The 20,571-nt window shown below is 38.3% G+C and overlaps 1 protein-coding gene across 1 annotated transcript; it reads right to left on the bottom strand.

Moving 5' to 3' along the window:
- Positions 1-1,489: 1,489 nt before the first annotated feature.
- SPI1 (Spi-1 proto-oncogene) lies at positions 1,490-20,293 on the bottom strand. The gene is made up of 5 exons (XM_066552344.1): positions 19,993-20,293; positions 14,045-14,138; positions 6,628-6,815; positions 2,711-2,858; positions 1,490-2,039 (listed from the first exon to the last, which is right to left on the bottom strand). Exons 1-5 carry the CDS (start codon positions 20,035-20,037, stop codon positions 1,723-1,725), a joined length of 792 nt encoding a protein of 263 aa, XP_066408441.1. The 5' UTR covers positions 20,038-20,293; the 3' UTR covers positions 1,490-1,722.
- Positions 20,294-20,571: the final 278 nt, after the last annotated feature.

Below are 20,571 nucleotides of genomic sequence, written 5' to 3'. Positions count from 1 at the left end.
ATTACAAGATTTTTAGAAGCATGAAAGATAACTCTCTGCTAATTTTTGGCACTGACTGATGTATTTATCAAGTTCATAAACTGGGAATAAAAATTGGGAAGTAGTACTTTGGGATGTTTTTTAACCAGGAGCTTCTTTCTTGTTTGGCTCCAAAGAGACACTGGAGGCCATGATGCCACCAGATTTTCACTTCCACAGTGAGATTGTTAGTGCAGACAACAATGACTGTGTGTAGATATAATTTTGAGAACTCAAGTCTGTAAGAAGCTCATCACTTCAACTATTTCTGATTTCGGTGAGGAGCAAGCTCTGAAAAAAATTCAGATTATTTAGTGATATTTGGCATGTTGTACTGCATTTCAATATTGCTAAAAAAATTTCCTTCTCTTCATTCTCAATCTGCCTCATTTCACCTCATCTATTTTGGGAAAGTCCTGATTTTTGAGTGATTGAAACAGTTGAGATATGTTAAATAATGTTAAAATTTGAAATGCTCATTTTCTTACTGTTGCTTGAATTTAGATTTAATTTCTGTGCTTAGATGTACTGGGTAAATTTACCATGATATTTCAGGTATTGAATTATCATTTATTTTGCATTTTGAGTGTTATCTTTACAGTGCAGTTGTTATTAGTTACTATTAATTGTTTTACAGTAGGGCTTAAAATCCACAGTTAAAATCTTGAAACTCTTTTGTCCTGGAATTCCGCAAAAACATGATTAAACACAACTTACTTCCAAGAAAGATTCAGGAGCGAGAATCAAGGTATCACTGTGGGGGAAAAGAAGACAAAGGAATAGGAGCAGGAAAATAAGTAAAACTGCAAAAGAACATGGTTAATTGATACATTCTAAATGGTATGGGGATATAAATGCAATTCTTGGTATATGTGACCAGAAAATGTTCAACTGGCAGGGTTTTTGCACAGGAAAAAATAGTGAGAAATATATACATATAGGTATTTTTAAATTTCTTTAAGTACTGCAGTCTCTTTCATAGTAATGTATTTCACCTCATAACATTTGTTACTGAGTTTGACACCACTGATGATGTTTCCAGGTAAATTAAAAAGTAGCTACAGATGAATAAGGCCCTACAGCCCAGTGCATCTTTTATTCAGACATCACACAGGAGCTGTATCTGCATAACTGAATGCGTGACATGTGTTTGTAAAGTAATCATTTATTATGCAAACATCAAAACTTCATTATACCTAATTTTATTAAATATGTACATGTTATTACTATTTAAAAGAACGAGTCTCATTCCAAGATCTGCAAACTTCTCTCTAGCTTTGAGAGCTGCGGCAGAGCCTGTATTAATGCTAGTTTAAAAGCTGGAAGCTAACGCGGTGTCACTGTGAGTGACACAGCACCACCTCTGGAGGCAAAACTTCATTGGCTGTATTCTTTAGTTACAATACAATCAAAAAAAAAAAAAAAGAAAAAAAAGAAGAAAAAAATATTTTTCCTGACAATATATTTGTACATTGTTTAAATTTCCCAACTCTGTCCAACTTGGAGGATGGAAGCAAAGAATTCTGTCATGATTGGGATTCTCAGATGCTGAAGAAGGGGATTCGTACCAGAAACATCTGATGATAAAGGCTGTTTAAAGGCAGAGAAGGGGGCACAGGAAGAAAAGAGAAAGATGCGTCCATCTCCTCTGCTGGAATCCAGCCAGGAGCTCTCAATATTTTTCTTGCTTAGGGTCCCATGGCCTCAGTGAGGATAATGCTTCCTATCAGTGGCCCCCCTTCCCATAACCTCTCCACTAAACTGGTAGGTCAGCTTCTTCTTAACTTTCTTGACCTCCCCTGTCTTGCCATAGTTTCTCAAAGCCCGTGCCATCTTCTGGTAGGTCATTTTCTTGCGGTTGCCTTTCTGGATGCCCCAGCGATGCGCCAATGCTTCTTTGTGTTTGGAGGAGAACTGGAAAGTACCTTTCTCCTTGTCCACCCACCAAATGCTGTCCTTCATGTCCCCACTGCGAAGAAGGTCCAGAAGGAACTGATACAGACGTATCTTTTTCTTGCTGCCTGTGTGAGAGTCAAAGAAGAAAGCCAATGGAGCATTAGTATTTGTGTGTAGTTCCTGGAGAAACAGCAGAAAGTATCTAAGTATTCCAGCTAGCTTGGGAGACATAACTTCAGTTTGCAGCATTTATAACAGTAGACAATATAACAGTGTGAGGAAAAAATGTGGGTTTATATACCAAGAAGAAAAAGCAAGAATAATTCCAATGGCTAAACTTCTGAAATTCATTTGCTAATTTGAAGCTAATTGAAAAACATTGCTAATTCAAAATTAACTTAAACCTAATTTTGGCAGGTTATACAGAATGTGACTCTCAGATACTGAGCAAAGAGAGCTAAATATTTTTTTTAATTGGTTCTTCTTTGACTTTCTTGTCTTGGTTTCCCTGGCTGTTATTAGAAATTGGAGTAGAAATGGCAAAAGCCATTTCCATTCAGGAAGCCTGAATAGACAAAGCCAAAGGAGGCAAGGGAGTACGTTAAGAAATGAGGTTTGAGATAGTTTTGGTTGTGAGATTCAGAGGACAGGAGAGTGCAGTGAGTCAGGGAAAGAAAAGCTTTGGAAGTGGCATAAAATACTAGCACAGCAGTTCTACAGTTTCATTCATTATCCCCCTGGTAATAAAACACCTGCTCAGTTCATAGCTTGACAAAATCCTTCTGTTTTCACTGACCTGTTTCTCCATGCATAATTCCAGGCCCAGGCTCCACACCATCATTCTCCCCATCTGACACCTCCAAGGGGGGGCTCTGCCTCTCTATGTCCTCCTCATCAGAGCTGGGCTGAGGTGGAGAGAAGTACATCCGGGGCAAATAGGACACCTATGGAGAACAGAGCAGTAGAGGGAGAAAACAGTGACACAGAGTAGGACATCAAGATTAAAAAAGGAAATGCAATGAAGAGAGGCACAGAGAAAAGGAGGAAGAAAATTAGAGGTATGAGAAAATGTTCAGTGTAATACTGAGTGACTTAGTTGTTGACATTTATAATAAATGCCATCCTATTAAGAAACACTTTCAGATAACAGTCAACACACATGTACAATGATGCACCTTTACTAGAGGGAAGAATGAGTAATGTAAATGCCAGAACTTTCTCATACCTTATCTCCTATGCAAGTAACACTGTCCATCTTCCCCATATCTCCCCAAAGCTTGCTTTCTTCCTAATGAGTTTCTGATCCTGGTTGTCTATCCCAGAATGAAACTGCTTTTCAGAACAACTTTTTCCTAACGCAGACCATCTCGAGCTGAATTTGAAAGGGATGAACAGTTCTGCCCTATCATGGCTGGCTTTGGCTCTGTTGTCCCGTTCCCTTCTCAGGCACAGCACCTCCTGATGGCACCGAAACCCTATAGAACTGCATCCAAATTTGGAGATGGGATTGTACCGGTCCGTCATCTTTCTCTCATAAACTTCCCCCATGAGTAGCCTTAACACTAAGATAAGGATATATCATATCAGCCCCTACTCTCTTTTCCCAAATGGCTATCTGAAAATTCCCCATTAGGGGGGAATTTCTCATCTGCAAAGCTAGCAAGCCAGTTTTTGTGTTAAATTCTCTTGCCCTTATATAGAGGTGTTGTCAGAAGCAGTGTGGAATATACCTCAGCTCTGTAAATTCTCAGTTGTGGTCTGGTTTGCTAGGAAACATGACCAGTTGGCACAGATTATTGCATCTTCTTATTTAATAATGTGAAACAGGTCAGTCTGAGGGGCAGGGAGTAAGTACCCAGTCCCTACATTAAAAAAACCCAACAAACATTCCCCAAACCCAGCAGCATATCTTATGCAGCTTTCATGAAATGGGACAGATGATAGTCCTTGAAAGTGAGCTCCTTTTGTACTGCTCTTCTCCTTCACCAGAGAGGGATGTTTTGAGCCTGATGCCCTCCCCAGGGGACCTCAGATGCTGGTGGACAGTGGGTGTTCATGAGTCACTCACCCTGTGCTGGCTTTGGCCGAGTGGGGCTTTTTGGGTGAGTTTTGCACCACCTTGAAGTGTCCCAATAAGGCGTGTGCCAAGGGCTGCGTGGGGCACTGCAGCTGGCAGTTAATGAGCTGGCACATTGGCTGCAGCCAATCTGGCAGGAAGGGCAGGATTGGGCAAGAGCCCCTGTAAGCTTCCTGTCAGATCCCCAGGAGTGAAACTTCAGCCCTCACCACAGCCACCTTCAGCTTCTTACAGTTAACAAAGCTGCAGCGCTGGGGTAGAAGGGAAGGGAGAGACTGTGCCATGGGGGAAGGGGAAGGAGAAGGTGGGACAGGGTCCCACAGAGGAGAGGAACAGAGATTGGTGCCCTTGAGAAAAGAGCTGTGGAAACCTGGAGGGCTTTGGGAGGTCATATGGGAGTAAGGAACTGCTTCTTTGTGGCTCAGTGGGACAGTGGGAGGGGACACGGTGTCTTGCAGAGGCCAGCCTGGGATGTTGAGTGAGCGTTCCCCACGCTGTCCCCACTGACCCTGACTGCTGTACCTTTGCTTATACTTCCTCTGCATCTGAAATTCAGCAAGGGCAGTCAATACAGTGTCACACAGTTTTGGGACAGAGTCACAGAGCACTGTCCCATGTGCTATAAAGAGCCAGGTTACTAATACAGCTTTGGAGAGAGAAAACTTAAGGAACTACTAGCTGCTTTCCATATTCTGATGTCTTCCCAGGGTCTGTGGCCTCTACCTATGATTCTTCTCTTTCTAAAAGTTCTTCTCAGAGCTTTCCAACCTTCTCTTTCACTCTTCCTTCAGAATGAATTTTTTTTTTCTTATTGTAGTATTTCTGAGGTCCCTGTTGGCAGGCTAACAAAATTTCAAAAAAATCTTGTTCATGAACATGTTAAACTTCAAATATAATTTCACAAAGTAATGTGATATCCACAGAAAATTAAAGAAATATCTTTGCACCTTCCTCCTTTGCTGCAAACAGTAACTCTGATATTGCAGGACAAGCATACTAGTTAAAAACTAGCAAATTTAGAGGAGGATTAAAACTTGCTTCTTGCTTGTTTCTTTGCCTGGGACTGTAACTGAGACACACCAGAAGCTGAACTTCAGAGCATGCCAAGTACTATTTGTATGAGCTATTCTAGGAATAAAAGTAAAATAAAGTAAAAAGCCAAAGATCCCCTGCTGGTAAGGAAAAGAAGGGTAGTGGTGAATTCTACATACTAACATCTGCAGCTTGGTAGGGTGTGGGGCAGGGAGAGCACAGTGCTCTTTATCAAAAGTTGTAACAAAATTAGTTCCCTGCCTTTCATCCTGAAATGAAAGACCATAGCTGAGAAGAATGAACGTGGATACCAGAAGTGCCCTCTCTTGCTTTTTTGGTTGTGCTTCCAAAGACATCCCTAAAGGGGCTCATTTTCATCCTTTGCCCTTGGCCAGAGGTCATGGTTGGTCATTAGGTATTAGCAGTTGCGATGAGCAACTGAAACAACTTGAAGCTTCCCACAGGCTGCTGTTCCATGATGCATTTTTTATAGTTGTAACTTTCTGTTCCTAATTCTTTGTTTGTATCTACATCTTATATTCTATTCCTGATTTTTTTGATGGCTTGCAGTTTCCTGTTGTCAGTGTTAACTTACTCATTCTATTTTTTCTCTTCTTTCTTTTTGATTAATACAGTACTAACATCCAATTTCGGTTTGCTTTGAGCAGAGAAACCCAAAATGCCAAGCCCATGCGTGCAGTTTTTCTCACAAAGTTTCAGCAAGGGTACTGTTAGATGCAGCACTGTAATCAGCAAACACTCTTTTCTCTAACTTCAGTTCTACTCTGTCTTGTATTTAGGACATTTCATGTACATTGGGGAACAATTTAGCACAAGATCTTCCAGCTTTCTTACTGCCCCCAGTAATGACTTTGGGCATATTCGTGTAGGATCAAGAGTCATTTCCACATCTGCTGTGCTTAGTATCTTTGTAGTATGATGGAACACCTTATAATTTCAGGTTCAGCGAGAATTCACTGGTGCTTTGGTGACTACTGCATAGTGGAGTATCTTTTTTTTTTTTTCCAGGGAAATGCCTGGCTTAATGTAAAATCTGAGCAAAGACAAGACAGTGTGTTTTGGCTTGTGACTTATTTACTCACAGATAGAAGCACAAGTAGGGTCTCCTCAGCCTGTGGTAGAATTGTCAGAGACTTGTCTTTGTTAGCATTTCTCACACAAGTCATGTCAAATTTTCAGGGTTCCTTGGAAATATTTAAAACTTTAGTACTACTTCAAAGCTCAGAATTACTTCTTAATAGTCCTGGGTACCCTTGCTATGATGATACAAAGTTTCTCACCTCCAAATCATCTGCAGAATTGCAAACCAGTTGATCTTCATTCCAAATGAAACAAAAATTGAAATTCCAAACACCTCCACAAAATGCAGTTCTCATTTTAGACAGTGTGGGGAGCATGATTTCTCATTGGCAAAAAGAATGTTTAAAATACATTAGTCCTGAGAATGAAGAGCTTTACATCCCCTAAGAACCTGAGTAACTCATTCCAGAAATTTCTTTCACTTCATAGTATGCATTCCCAATGTATTATTTTCTTTACCATTAATTACAATCTGAAGTTCTGGGCAGGGCTGCTGACCATACCTGATGGTTGAGTCCGATGTGTGTGGTTGGGATTGCAGAATCCAGGACGTGCATTTGCTCGATCTCCATGTGCCTGTAGAGCTGCTGCAGCTGGGGAGGCTGCACACTCTGCAGCTCTGTGAAATGGTTGTCTCCAAAGGTCTCAAATTCACTGTGCATGTGGTGTGGATGATATTCCCAATAATGATCTAAAGAAAGTAAAAATAGATTGTCCATCACTGCAAGATGAAAAAACATGGCATTTACCTGGCTTTCATGGATTCTCACTCTTGTCACAGCCCTTTCTGCCCTCTCCAAACCACTCCTGTTGACTTGTCTCTGCTGACAATTTCTATAGATCCCTGCAAAATTTCTTTTCCTAATCTCATAAATTCCTGTGACTGGGAAGTATTACTTAGGCCACTTTTAGTAGGAAAATACTGTCAGATAGTGAGATGGATTTAAATGATAATTTAACACAAGATGCAGAAGATGTTAATGCTGGCACCTTTCTCAAGAAGAGACCATAACAAGTTTCAAAACATTGTCATTCTTGAGACAACAAATTCTACTGATTTACACACTGTCATATTCTTATTACACTCTTCCTCATGGCATGGAAATGAGGAGGTGGAAAAAATGTAAAGATTATTCTGCAGCTATCTTTAGACTTTATTTTACTATGCTAGCAAAATTTCAGGAATGCTGCAGAAAAGTCACTTCCTGCTGTTTTGCTATATCACACATTTTTAAGTACCAAGACTAGAGAATAAAAGGATAAACACTTGGAAATCTGGTGTACACTGTATACAGGAAGGCTGAATTCTAATGCAGATTCTTTCTCTACCTTTTTTATCTCTTTAGTACATTTGAAATTTCTGTGATAATTTGGATTTAAAAAAAATATATAAAGAAGTACTTAAATAACCACTATAATGTTTCCTGATTAATTTATCTTTGAAATGAAATTCCCTATAATTCTCGGTTCTAGATTTCTGGATTTTTTAGTTCAACATAAGCCTTCAACTTTTTAGAATGTCATATTTTCTGCTCAAAATTTAAAATTTTCTGCAAGAAATGTGAAGTAATTCTAATTTCTCATATACAATGGCTGCATACATAATTCTGCACATATCTATGTGCAACCTGTTTTTAAAATCAGTGTCAACACTACATCCTCTGCTGTGACTGAGCTTGGAACTAATTTTCTAGGGTTCATCTTTTTGTGTATCACTTTATGCATGGCTGAAATTTCTTTATGATATTCTGTGTAACAGTTCTAATTTATATCTTACTATTCCACACCAATCCATAAATTATTTTTAAAATTTCTGTCCTCCCCTTTACATGTTTTCACGTTGCTGTCATGTACTCTTACAATCTACTTCTCTTCATCCCTTAAGCTAGCATCAGCTCTGGGTCTTTCAGTGTAAATCAGTATATTCACCCCCCTATTCACACTTGTACACTTCTCCAAGCTCCCTCCCAGCTGTTGACATCCTTCCAATAACACAATGAACATAGTTGAACATGTTCCTCTAAATGTTGTTAAATTTATAGAGGAACAATTGTCTCGTTCTGCAATATATGTTATTGTGCGTGATATCTGGATATTAATGTGCTATGAATATTTTTCTTAAATATCAAGTTATTTCTTTTTCTCAATCCAAGGGAGGGACTTTGAATGTGGCTTCCTTTGGAGTGAACCCAGTGATAAGTTTATACCAAGCACACTCGTACCTGAGAAGCTATAAGCTCTTTCAGCTGCCTTTGTGCTCAGGCCAGTAGAAATTTATTTAGAGGCTCTATGAGATCATTTCTGACACCAGCATTTACTTTTTTGTCCTTTCTGCTTTTCTGATTCATGAATAAACCTCTTCATTGCATGTGAAAGGGGTGGAAATGTGCTTATAAAAGTATCCAGGGAGCTGCTGCATTACTTTGTCATTTCTTCACTTTGTTATATGGCACTTTCTATGGGCTATGTATGGGTTTTATAGCCCTAAGATAATTACAATGCACAGTAGCACTTCTTCATGTTGCACTTCAAGACAAAAATTTCAGTTTCTAGTGTAAAAAAGTGGGGTTTATGGATGCAAAGCACTCAGGTGTTTTTATATCCACATCTACTGCAACCCAGGAAACAGCAGTGTGTGAGCTGAAATCCATCATTTACCTAAGGCTGTGTCCTGGTAGGAAGCTTTGAGCACTTTCAGTGTGAAACCTTTCAATTTAGTTGGGAGACTGGGCCACACTAACTCATGCTTTTTCTAGGTTAAATTAGTGCAGATTTCTCTAAGTAGAGCCAAGCCTTGAGGTCCCATATACCATGGGCAGCCCTGCATATTAAATTGTTGAGAATATATCCCAGGAATAATCTAAACTCCTGTTCTTTAGAGTGATGCGGCTCTGCTTGCTGTGTGGAAAGTGCTCTGTCAGAGGGCAATGTATATTCCCAAAGATCCCTTGTCACTGATAATCCACAACAATTGAGATCAGTGCATAATTGGGAGGATGACAAAGCCCAGGAAAAAGTCTCTGAGGCTGTCAATGGCAGGTCTTCAGCTGTGGAATGTCTTATTAGAAGCAAATATGGTGGCCACGAGAGAACAAAGACCATTTCCAACCTGCATAGCCATGAGTACCTGTGCACCCTCTAGGTGGTCTACTTCTGATAATTTTAAAATATTTTTTATCAGTAGTGTTTTTATACTTTGAGATACCTCTTAGTTCTTTGGAACCTATGACAAGGTTACTGTGGCTCCAGAAATGTTTTAACTTTTCCCTTGGCAAATTAATTAGCTCATGGAACACTATTTATGCATATTCATGCTAATAACTAATTAGTAATTATCATACTAATTTCTAAATTCCTTTTTTATGGAATTAGATGCTGTTGTAAAAATAAAGTAATAAAATAATACTATTAACACAGCATATAGGATTTAAAATAATGACATCATAGTATTACACTACCAATAAATCTATGCCAGAAATTACTTCAACACAAACTTATGTCTAAATGTTCAAGTTGTGATAGGGAGCAAAGTCCTTATTCTTTCCAAAATATCTATAATTTCCCAGTAATCCTTAGGAAAAACAATATTGGTTTAGTAACATTAGAAGAGGAATTACAAACATGTCCCCACAAGTCCTTCTGCAGTTAACCATCCTGGCTAAGTTATTGCATATGAAAATTAAAGAGAAAAATTTAAATATCTGCAGATATTTGAGTTACCAGTAACTCTTTACTTCCATGCTCTTTGTTAGTGTTATGTCAGTTACTCATACCAATTTGTTCTTTTCTCTAAAACATGAAGGTGGAAGCAAGAAAAAAGATAGGAAATAAAAATTCTAGAAATGGAAAGTGCCTGTTCTTTGGGTAAAGGAAAATATCATTAAAAGCCAAGCTATACCTACACAATGGAGTCATTATGAGAAATTTCATGTGAAGTGAAAGAGGATGTGAAAAAAATTCTCTCTTACAGAGGCATGGAGATTATGTTTGTTTTGGTCTTGTATGTAGTGAAAGGTTAGAGGAAGGACAATAATGAATTCTAAACTCCCTCTCATGACAGAGAGGATGTTAACCTGTTGGGAAGCAATAGCTGACCTAAAGGCATTGTGTCAATATTCACCATGGAGGTAGATCCTCACTCTGCAAGTGAGAAAACCTGACTGAACGTTTCCATGCACCTTCTCATCCCTGTAAGTTGCTTTGCTCCTGTTTTAATAGATGAATAATGGTACAAGCAGTGGTCAGAATACGAAACAGGCTCTAGGAAGGTATTTGTAATAAGTGTGGAGCAGGAGGCTAGATCTGCATGATGCGGTGCCAAAGGGTGCAGCAGTGCTGAGGCAGCAGTGGAGCAGGAAGCCGGGAGCTCTGGGAGCTCTGGGAGCTCTGGGAGCTGTAGGAGCACTGTGCTCTGCCCGGCCGGGCACCGCGGCTGCCAGGGCTGTGCTGCCAGCCTGGCCCTGCGCCTCGGGACACTGCTCCTGCTGGGCTCACCTGCCAGCCCATACATGGAGAGCTAGGACGGGGCTTCTGCACAGCCCCACACCGCATAGCTTACAAGCTCCCACTCTGTTTTGCACATCTGAAAAAGCAAGTCAAGGAAAAAAGCCATAGAGGAAATTAGAAAAATATTGAAGGGCACGGGAAACTCAATGTCTTGTTCAGACACTACAGAATCACCCTTGAGAACAGTGCTGTGGTCCTGGGCCAAGCACCAGTCTTACCTAAAACAATGTTAGAATCTCATTAGCTCTCACTTTACAAACTTCATGACTTTAATTATGCCAAATGTTCAAAAGCCTATGGGTCAGGCCCCATCAAATCATGCGAAAAGCTTTGGAGGGAGGGGATTTTTTAATGAAGTTTGGAATTCTTTCTCTTTTTCCTGTAGCATTTAAGACTAAGGTTTGCACGTTTGGACTTTCCCCCACTTCTATGTGGGCTAACAAAATCAAAGCTGAGATTCCTAAATGGTCACATTACTCCAGGATGTGGGACAAAAATAAAATCCCAGATCATGAAACCTAGAAAGTTCCATGAGGCTAGCAATGAAGTGAACAAGGGTCAGCACTCAGCTTCATACAAAAAGTGATTTTTACTAAACCTATAATGTTTGGTGACAACATAGAGACAAAGCTGCAGTGGAATTTTGTAATTACAAAGATTGCATTAGTGTTACAAAATATGCTGTTACATATACAGACTTACAAGCTCAGGGTAGGGAGATGGACTAATACATGATCACTCAAAGCAGCTTCTGTCCAGCATGACTGTGTCTCTGTGTTACTTACAGTATTTAAAACAGTTACACTGCAGTAAAGAAAATAATCGCACACAATGCTTGTGCTGATGAACATATCATGCTGTGGTTTTGCTTGTTAATTTCAGTGTTCACTTAATGGAAATAATTTCCTAAATATTACTCACTAATGGAACAGATCTACAAATTTTTTGTGGACTTTACTACTTATTTGTGTAAATAAGTAAGTAAGGGATAATAAATAAGGTGTAAGGGTTTCCTTCAGTACTATATTTGAGGAAAAGGGACGGTAATGCAGGTAGCACCAATTTACAGATTAAGATATTGCCATCTCCCTTTCACAAAATAATTTTTCTAGCAGTGAGAGGTAGTCTGACACCTCAGGAAATTTTCCTATTTCTTTAACAGTCCCTTTTCAGCAAGATCAAAAGCATTATACTGTCTGGTGGCATCTATTTGCATTAATTGGTAGTATTGAGGTGCATAGTGGTACTAAATAGACCTGCAAAATTATTTTTATGTATTGCCAGTGATCTCACTGTACCCCAAGCTGAAGTTCTCTCTTACAATTCTGTTCTTGTTTCTTCTTTTTTTACTCCCATCTAATCAAGTTCTTGTCTCTTTTACTGCTGTTACTGCAGCACCTTTTTATTCCTTTCCCCCTCAATTTTTCAATCATTGTGCCTTTATCCACTTTGTTCCGAATACTTAGTACATATTTCTAAATGTACTTTGTGGCATCCTTTTCCTGCACTTCTGCATGGCTATCCTCAAGACTTTATACTTCTGTCATGTAAACAAAATTAAAGCCGAAGTTGGGTTTTTCAATGTTTATCAGAAAGATGGAAACTACAATAATTTGTGGGTTTTAGTCTGCATCTGCATTTTTTGGTTGTTCATTGCTGTTTTGGACTGTGAGCAATTCAAGACAGCACAAGGCACAGACATTTATATACAACCAACCATATTGCAGATGCTTTCATAAATTAAAATTTGATTGAAATGTGCAGGCTGGGTTTAGGTTGCATCTTCCATAAGCACTTACTGTAGGAGTTAAAATGCTTTTGGGGTCTATAGGACAAGCGCAGCACAACTTTAGGAACAGACAAATTTCTGTTTGAAGTGCATGTTTACATACTGCTTAGGTTATAACCCATACAGGTCACTGTCCAGGATTTGTTGTGTTCATCATGAGGAGTAAAACCATGCTAGTGAACTCAGAAGCTTAGAGGCAGCCTTTCAGTAGAAAAATGGGCAGTAAACCAGATGGGGAGATAAAATGATGAAAGGTAAAGGGAAGTTTTTGCTTGAGGTAGCCTGGACTTAATGACAGAAAAGTTATTTCCCAGTGCTTTTTCCTACATGGCATCTTTTATATTTATTGTTTAATTGTCACAATTGCCTTTTGAGATAATCAATGTTATCCTGTTTTATGAGTGTGCAAACAGGTATGGGGTATAATGTAAAAACCCTAAATTTCCATGTGGAATTTGCTGGGTTTGATTAATGAGACTCGACAGATGCCATGAGATAACTTATAAAAACTGAATAAATTCTTTGTCTTTAGGTGTTAAGAATATCAGAGGTGTTTCCTGAATGAAGTGTAGAGAACAAATTTAGGTAGGAATCTCTTTCAGCTAAAAGCTCAGAGCCATCTTACTCAGTAACTCACTGCTCTTTTGTTGCCACAAAACAGTGCTGTGCGATGATTAGTTCATGTCTTAAATTATAACAGCAATGGGCCTGGTTGCTATATCAGTGGGATTCTTTCAGGGAAACTCCAGAACCTGCAGGGACTGCCACCACTAATGGAGTAGAACGGTGCTTTTCCTTCCTGAGTCAATATTGACTCTGGTATTTCCAGGGTGCTCTTGCTGGAGACCGTTGTATTGCACGGGAGACAAAATCCACAAAACAAGACTCTTGCCTCTGCATTGATTTAGAGTCCAGTGCCCAGACAACACTATAACATAGACACCAAGGCTTTGAAATCACATACATAAATTGAAGTAATAAATAACCATACAGTATTTTTACCTTGAGTTATGTTTATGTACAAACAGCTACAAGGAAGTTTTACATAGATTTAGAGACAGGAAGTACTTGGGTGTACTGGGGGAAGAGTGAAAGTTAAAGTTAGGTGTGGCAGCATGCAATAGAGATCAAAAGAAAGAGGAAAATATATGGAGTTGAAAAAGGCTAAATACCAAAGAAACCTAAGCACAAATAGATTATTTAGGACCTAAGTGAAATGGGAGTTGGACATGGGAACACAAGAAGAGGAATACAGTGCTGCAAATCCATGCTTTAAAAAGTTGAGAAGCAAGCTAAATGTTTTTGGTCTTCAGAGGAGAATAAAACCACAGCAAAGATAATGAAGGATAGAGATAATGAGATCCCACTTTCCTGGGAACTCCTTGCATCATAGAGTTCTTTGTAAAATGCTCTTTCAGAGAAACCATGTTGCAGTTGCTGGACTGGAACAAATTATATAATAATATTATATTATTAATAAAATAATTTTTGTTCCTGATTCGAAAATGTGTTCCTATACATTCTAGATCACAGCAATAAATTTGTTATTTTCTTGTATGTCCTAAATCCATTTTCTGTGATAACCCATGAGATTTTATGCTCCAAGGAGATATTTTTTGACTTACCACCATGACTCTCTCCATCACTGTTGAGATACTGGTAATAGTCATGGGGCTGTCGGTAGAGGTCTGACTCATAGGGTACCATATCTTCAGAGGGCTGTAAAAAGAAGAGGAATTTTTAGAACAGTAAGCTTATACAAATCCTTTCCAAATTATTCATATAGTTGGTGAAGGGCTGATGCCAACCCATTTTATATTGCTTAGGGAAAGAAAGGGGAGACTTCAAGTTATTACTGAATCAGCAGAAATAAAATGTATGATGCCAAAGACTGGTTTTGGGGGAAAAAAAAAGAGTTATCCCAGTAGAAAAGAGACCCAGCCTGTGTAGCAGAACTTGTCCAGTTGTAATACAGAAATCCCTTGTATTCCACATTCCAGCCTTCTGAGGATACTGCTTTAGAGTTGTTGTAGATATTATGCACAAGTGCAAATATTTTCGTTGGTAGTAACAGACATTTTCTTTTATTTATGATAATGATGATGATGATTATTATTATTCCTGTACACAAAAAGGAAAGCAGAAACTTGTCTTGCCTAAATATATTGTTTCTACAAGGTCTGACTAAATGGTGGGAGTCTGTCAGAGGGTACTGACACTGACAGAGGGCATAAACACATTTTCTTTCTCAGTTACTGTCCAAGATGACCTCTAAATGTTTGCTGCCTCAAATCAACTGCACAGGGCTTCTAGATACACACAGTGAAAACTTTAAAAGTCCAAATGTGGGGCAAATAGTGAGTTGTGACCTGTTGGATGCTTAGCTGTAGAATTAAAGTCTTCTCTAGCTTCTCAAAACAGGTGACATAGGCTAACTTGCCCACTTCTCTTCCTCTTCCTCCTCAGGCCTAGTATTCCAATTGGAACACTGAGTAAGATCTTATGTTGTCACAATAAAGGTTGTTTACTATTAGTTGTGCACAATTTTGTTGCTTCATCTAACGTTTCATCTTGTTTATTTCCAGAATAAGAGTTAGAGAAAAACAGTGTCTGTTTTGTTAAACCTTAATTCAATTAAGTTTGTTACAGTATTTCCTTCCAATCTAAACAAATTCTTGCACTGTCAACAGCAAAGAACTCAACCACCTTCTTGCCTTTTTCTGGGAAGGAAATTACTCTTAGTATTTTTAGGTGTTAATAGCAACATTTTAATTCTATCAATGACTCCATCATAACTAACTTTGAAGGACAAATATTTAGAATAACATGATAACTATATGATCGGTGTATTTCTTGTGTTTATATTTCATATGCCTATCTGTATGTCCCAAATCCTTTCCCTCCATGAACCTGTCACATTTTTGGAACATCTGCATTTTTTAAGCTTAAGCTGTGATAACAGCATGACAGAAATACAGGACAGCTTCTCTTTTTCTTACTCCTCTAGACTGTTTGAGAAATGGAAAGTGATTACAGTAGAATTGCCCTTTATTCACACAGAGATACAATATGAAGTAAAACATGTTTTCCAGATTTCATGGGGGTGGTCAAAAAGTCAGTACAGCATGTATCTCCTCAACATTTCTGCTTTTTCTCCATGTATTTTCTTGGTGTTCTCTCTGGTTATATGTATTTACTCATCTTCATTCCTTCCACCTTTGGTGTACTGTGATCTCTGACAAGAAAAAGTAATGAGACTGTATTTTGCTTTCTTTAGGATAAAGTTCTGAATGGAATTTCTCCTTTTCATTATCTTTGCAAATTAGTTTATCCCATTCCCTCATTTCCTTTCCCTAAATATATGCTTCCTGGTAAATATATAAACTTATGCATTCATATTCAAAATTTTAAATTGTTATATTATAAATTAAAAACTAAATTTTAATTAATATTGTAAAGTACTATAATTCAAAACAAAGCATTGATGTTCTGTGAAAGGGGAAATGTCAACATCTAAATGGAAAATGCATATCATACTATTCAGGAAAAACAGAGGTTAAAAAGTCATATAAATGTACATTGTTTGAAAGAAAAATCTCTGTTTTTTCTCAACTAAGATACTAGAAACTGATACAAAGATGTTAATACCTAAATGTATTGGAGTTTTAAATGCTGATAACTGTTTAGTCAAAAGTAAACTAATTTCGAAAGAAATCACTATCCTGATAATATAGGCTTAATTTGCTAAAATTTCCAGTGGTACAGCAAGGCATCTATCACTCATATCTTTACAGAAGTATAGCTTGGCAGGAAGGCCAAGCATCAGTCCAAAAGTAGATTAAAAATACATATTTTAGGCAAGGAAAAGAATGTTTGGCTTTTCCTAGTTGTGCTTTCCTGTGTTGTCTTCTCTCAGTTTCCAAACTCCCCCACTTCAGAACAATATACATTAACAGGCAATAGTGTCTCACAGTCTGACAGCTGAGAATGAAGTATTTTACCATTTAAAAGCTACTTTTACAGTTCAGATGCATATTCAATGAGCAGAGCTCAAGGGAGGTGTGTTAAATAGACTCTTAAAACAATATTAAGACTCCCTTAATATTTACAGATATGACTGACAACAGAGTGAATTGCAGATACCCAACATCTAAGAATGATTTTACATAGGGCATTGGGGTACTATAAACTTTGGTTTGAAAGGCTGGGGCTTAAAATTTATTTATCATGGATCCTTGGAATTTTTGTCCTTGGATTTGTTTCCTGTCCAGTGATCCTTTTGATAAAATACATGTGTGTATATCCTTTTTAACTCATGCAACTGAACCAATCTGTCCCCACACAGGACTTGTAAAGCCACTGCTTTCTATCTTGGTGTCTGATCTTCAAGGGCACAGTAACTAACATGGCAAGATGTACAAAATATTTAAAAGTCTACTTATCATCAACTTAATCGGATGGTGGTTAAAGGACACAGAACAGCATGTATTCTCTCTGATTATCCTATGGGAAAGTGGGATATTTCCCTCTATTTATTAGAAAGGCTATTTTCAATAACCTGTTTTTAATTGCTTTCTGGTTTTTTGGGGAGTGGTTTGTTGTTTTGGGTTTTTTTAAGAAAAATTTCTTTAGAAATGTTTTCTCTAATTAGAGAGAAGAGGTTTCACCATGTACTGCTGTTGCCTCTTGTGTCAATCTTTACCCACTTGCCCCGTCCTTCTCTGGAACCTCCCCACCCACACCCATTTCATCATCTTACTGACAGCTCTTCCATGACACTGAACTGTTTTGTTACTCCTGACAAAAAGCAAAGAATAGCTTATGTTTAATATTTAACTGATGTCAATGGCCATTTGTTCTATCGGTTATTTCCATTAAAAGAATGACTGAAAGCTTTGTTACAATCCCATAGTTGTGGTCTAAAGTTGGTATCTCCTTGCATGCATGCCATGAGTTGCAGTGCACTATCTAGACAGTATTCTACCCTCAAGTAAGAGGTCAACAAACAATACTTTCTGTCACAGACTTTTATAAATGAAGAGTGGCCTCAGTCTTCCATCTTTGCCCTGAAACTCAAGGGAAAACCACAAAACCAGTCAGAGAAAGCTCAGTTGGCATTGGTTAAGAGAGACGCATTGGACTCAACTGAATTGCAGTCTGAAAATCTTGTTATTCCCCAAGACTTTGTCAGATGATTCCAGGGAATTGTAAAATCACTAAATGCTGATCTGTTTTTTATCTTGATATAACTGTTCACTGGCATGTGATTCAAAAATACTTCAGACAATTTCCAGTGATGTGCTGCTGAGACAAGCTTTAAGGCCAAGATTAACTTTATTTCCTTGGAAAAAAATTACAGTATAACTATTTTAGAAAAGATGAGTAAAAATATTAGCATGATTACTCATTGGGCCAGCCTCACTGGACCGTGTTGATAATGCAGTTATGTGGAACAGAGTAGTTCTGTGGGGCATTTTTGCTCTCATGCAAAAATACTTCATTCAAAGCTGTGATTTCTACAGGTGGCTACTTAAGGATTCATATAAAACTGGAACCCTCTTCAGGCAAAGGTGTTTGACTTAATAATGTTTTGACCCATAACTGAATTCTATCCCGCACTGGAAGACACAGACCCAGTCTGCAGAACTTTTCCCCACAAAATTTCTAATCTTCAGAGGAAGATGCAGTACTCCCAAACAATTTAAATAGTGTTTTCCAGCTGAGGGATAAGAATTTCCTAGCCCAGGCAAGAGAAAGCAGTTACTGACCCACCCTCAACTGAACGGGGAAGGGTGGAGGAGGGAAGTGTTGCTGCAACCCCTGCCTAGAAACAGGCTCGAGTCTCCCCACTGAAAAAGTCCCAGGAGACAGACTTGTAGGACTCTAGCTGGCAGTGCTCAAAGTGCACTTAAAGACATTTTGAAAATACAAACCACAAAATTATTAATTTTTGACGGTTTAATCACAAAACAAAAAAACGCAAATTGCTCTATCAAGAGCTTCAGTAAGATGCATTTGGGTTTTCACTGCCAGTTGTATCACTCATCTGAACGCAGTACAGACATTAACTGCAACACAAATTAGGATATGGGCCAAACTGTTTAGATTTTCACTCAAGTTATTCAACATATGTCCTGGAATTCAACGCTGGGGAAAAAAAGGCAGAAAACTTGACTATGAGCTACTGAATAGACAGAAAATTAACAATTGGGTTTTTTTTAATGGAGATACAGTTTTCTGGGGTAGCTAAAGACAAGGTTTGTGTTTCTTTACAATTTATTTTTTGTTAAGCCCAACAAGTAACATACTGAGAAATCTCTAGGTATGTTTTTTTAAGCTTGTTTCTATTCAGATTGCAATTCCGTTGCACTTACAGGAGACCCATTGGGAAATTCTGTGTATTTAAGAAAAAGAAGAATTATTTTTAGAGTCTCCTCACCCTTTGGGTAGATAGGTGATTTCAGGAGGATTGATGATAAATTGAGAAAATAAAGGTTCTCCCCCAAAAATAAGATAAATACTTTCAGTTTTCATGAATTCTGAACATGACAGGGAATCAAAGGGCAATCTTTCTGGATGAAAGATAAGAAATGTCTTTAGTCTTCATTAAATGGGACAAGACAAACCCAAAACTTGATAAAAGTTTTTGTTAAAAACCCTTTGGATCTGCATTGTCTGTCTCTGTTATCTGACACATGTAGAGCAATTACTGTAAGCCATCTACCACATAAAAAGCCAAGTCAACCACCTTATCTGACACCTCTTCAGCTTCTACAAACTTAATGAAATCTAATTAAGGCCTCTTGTACCCAATCTCTTTAGAGAGTTCCCATTAAGCCTGGTTTCTGAACAACAGGTATGTGACATTATTTTTTTCATAAATAATAATTTTTTAACTCACCGTACGATAAATTACAGCAGTGTGACAATGCTTAGAGTTAAAGAAAGGATAGACCTGCCCCATAGGCACACAGAAAATTTTATATGTTCGGGAAAACATTGAAAGACTTAAATAAGGACCGTAGGTTTTTTTCCCCATTAGCCAGTTGCTTTTTCACAGTCAGTGAATTCAAGAAAATTCAAGAAAAAATTAGGTTAAAAACTAAAATGCCATCATTGAAAAGAACACACAGAGTCCTAAAATCTGCAATATGTAAATCAACATTCAACAACTCTTCTCTCACAGATTAGTGGGCAGTTAAATACATAAACTATGTCAGAGACTTCAGATGATTAAGAATTACAATCTGAAGAAAGACGGCTTTTATATCACATAGGTAGCACTGAAGAAGAGAGATTTACTGACTTGTTATAAACACCTTGTACAAAAATACCATACATTTATCAGTGAAAACAAATGGAGATCAAAATCAGATACAAGTTTAGGGAGGAAATGTTAATTTCCCTTTCATTGCAGTGTTGACACTAGTTTTATATATTGACCCAAGCCAAACTTCCTGGCATTACAAATACAGACCAAAACAGAGATATTCTCAAATAACAAAAACTGGTTTATTTTGCCTTTTGCTACTGAACCTAATGATCCATATTACAAATAAATCCATATACTCACAGGGGGAATAAGGGGAAATCCTTCCATCTTGCAAGCTTGCAACATTCAGCCAACTTCTGAGTGAATTTTTCTTAATTCAGTTTTCAAACATCCAGAATAACTGACTTGCAAAAAATCATATTTAAAAATGGTGGGAAAAAAAGGAAAAATAACGAGAAAAGAAAAAAAAAAAAGAAAAAAGTGAGACCCTTGGACTCCGTGAAGTCCCTTAGCAGTGGTGGATCTCAGGACAGGAGGACCCTAACAAGCTTTCATAGTTTGCCCTAATAGGTTCTGAGGTGAACTTCTTCCCGAGTTGTATGCGAAGTTCCTGATTTTATCAAATGTCTGTAGAAGGCAGATAGGCCCTGGGTCTATCAGTGCGCTGTGACATCACACTTGAGCCAGTTTGCATAAATCTCATTTCAGGGCGCTGTGGCGCTGCAGCAGGAAGTCTGCCCCAGCCATGGACAGGTGCTTGGCTGTATAATCAGCAGCCCAGAGCCTGCCATCAGTAAGCGAGGGGGTGCGTGCAGCACCGGGGGAAGGCTCTGTGCTTCCCACTGCACATGAACCAGAACCATGGTGCTGCTGCTCTCA

This window comes from Molothrus aeneus, chromosome 6 (genome assembly GCF_037042795.1).
Source record: "Molothrus aeneus isolate 106 chromosome 6, BPBGC_Maene_1.0, whole genome shotgun sequence".
In the NCBI taxonomy this organism is placed as follows: Eukaryota; Metazoa; Chordata; class Aves; order Passeriformes; family Icteridae; genus Molothrus; species Molothrus aeneus.
The sequence above is the reverse complement of the archived record's forward strand: the minus strand, read 5'-3'. Positions and strand labels throughout refer to the sequence as shown.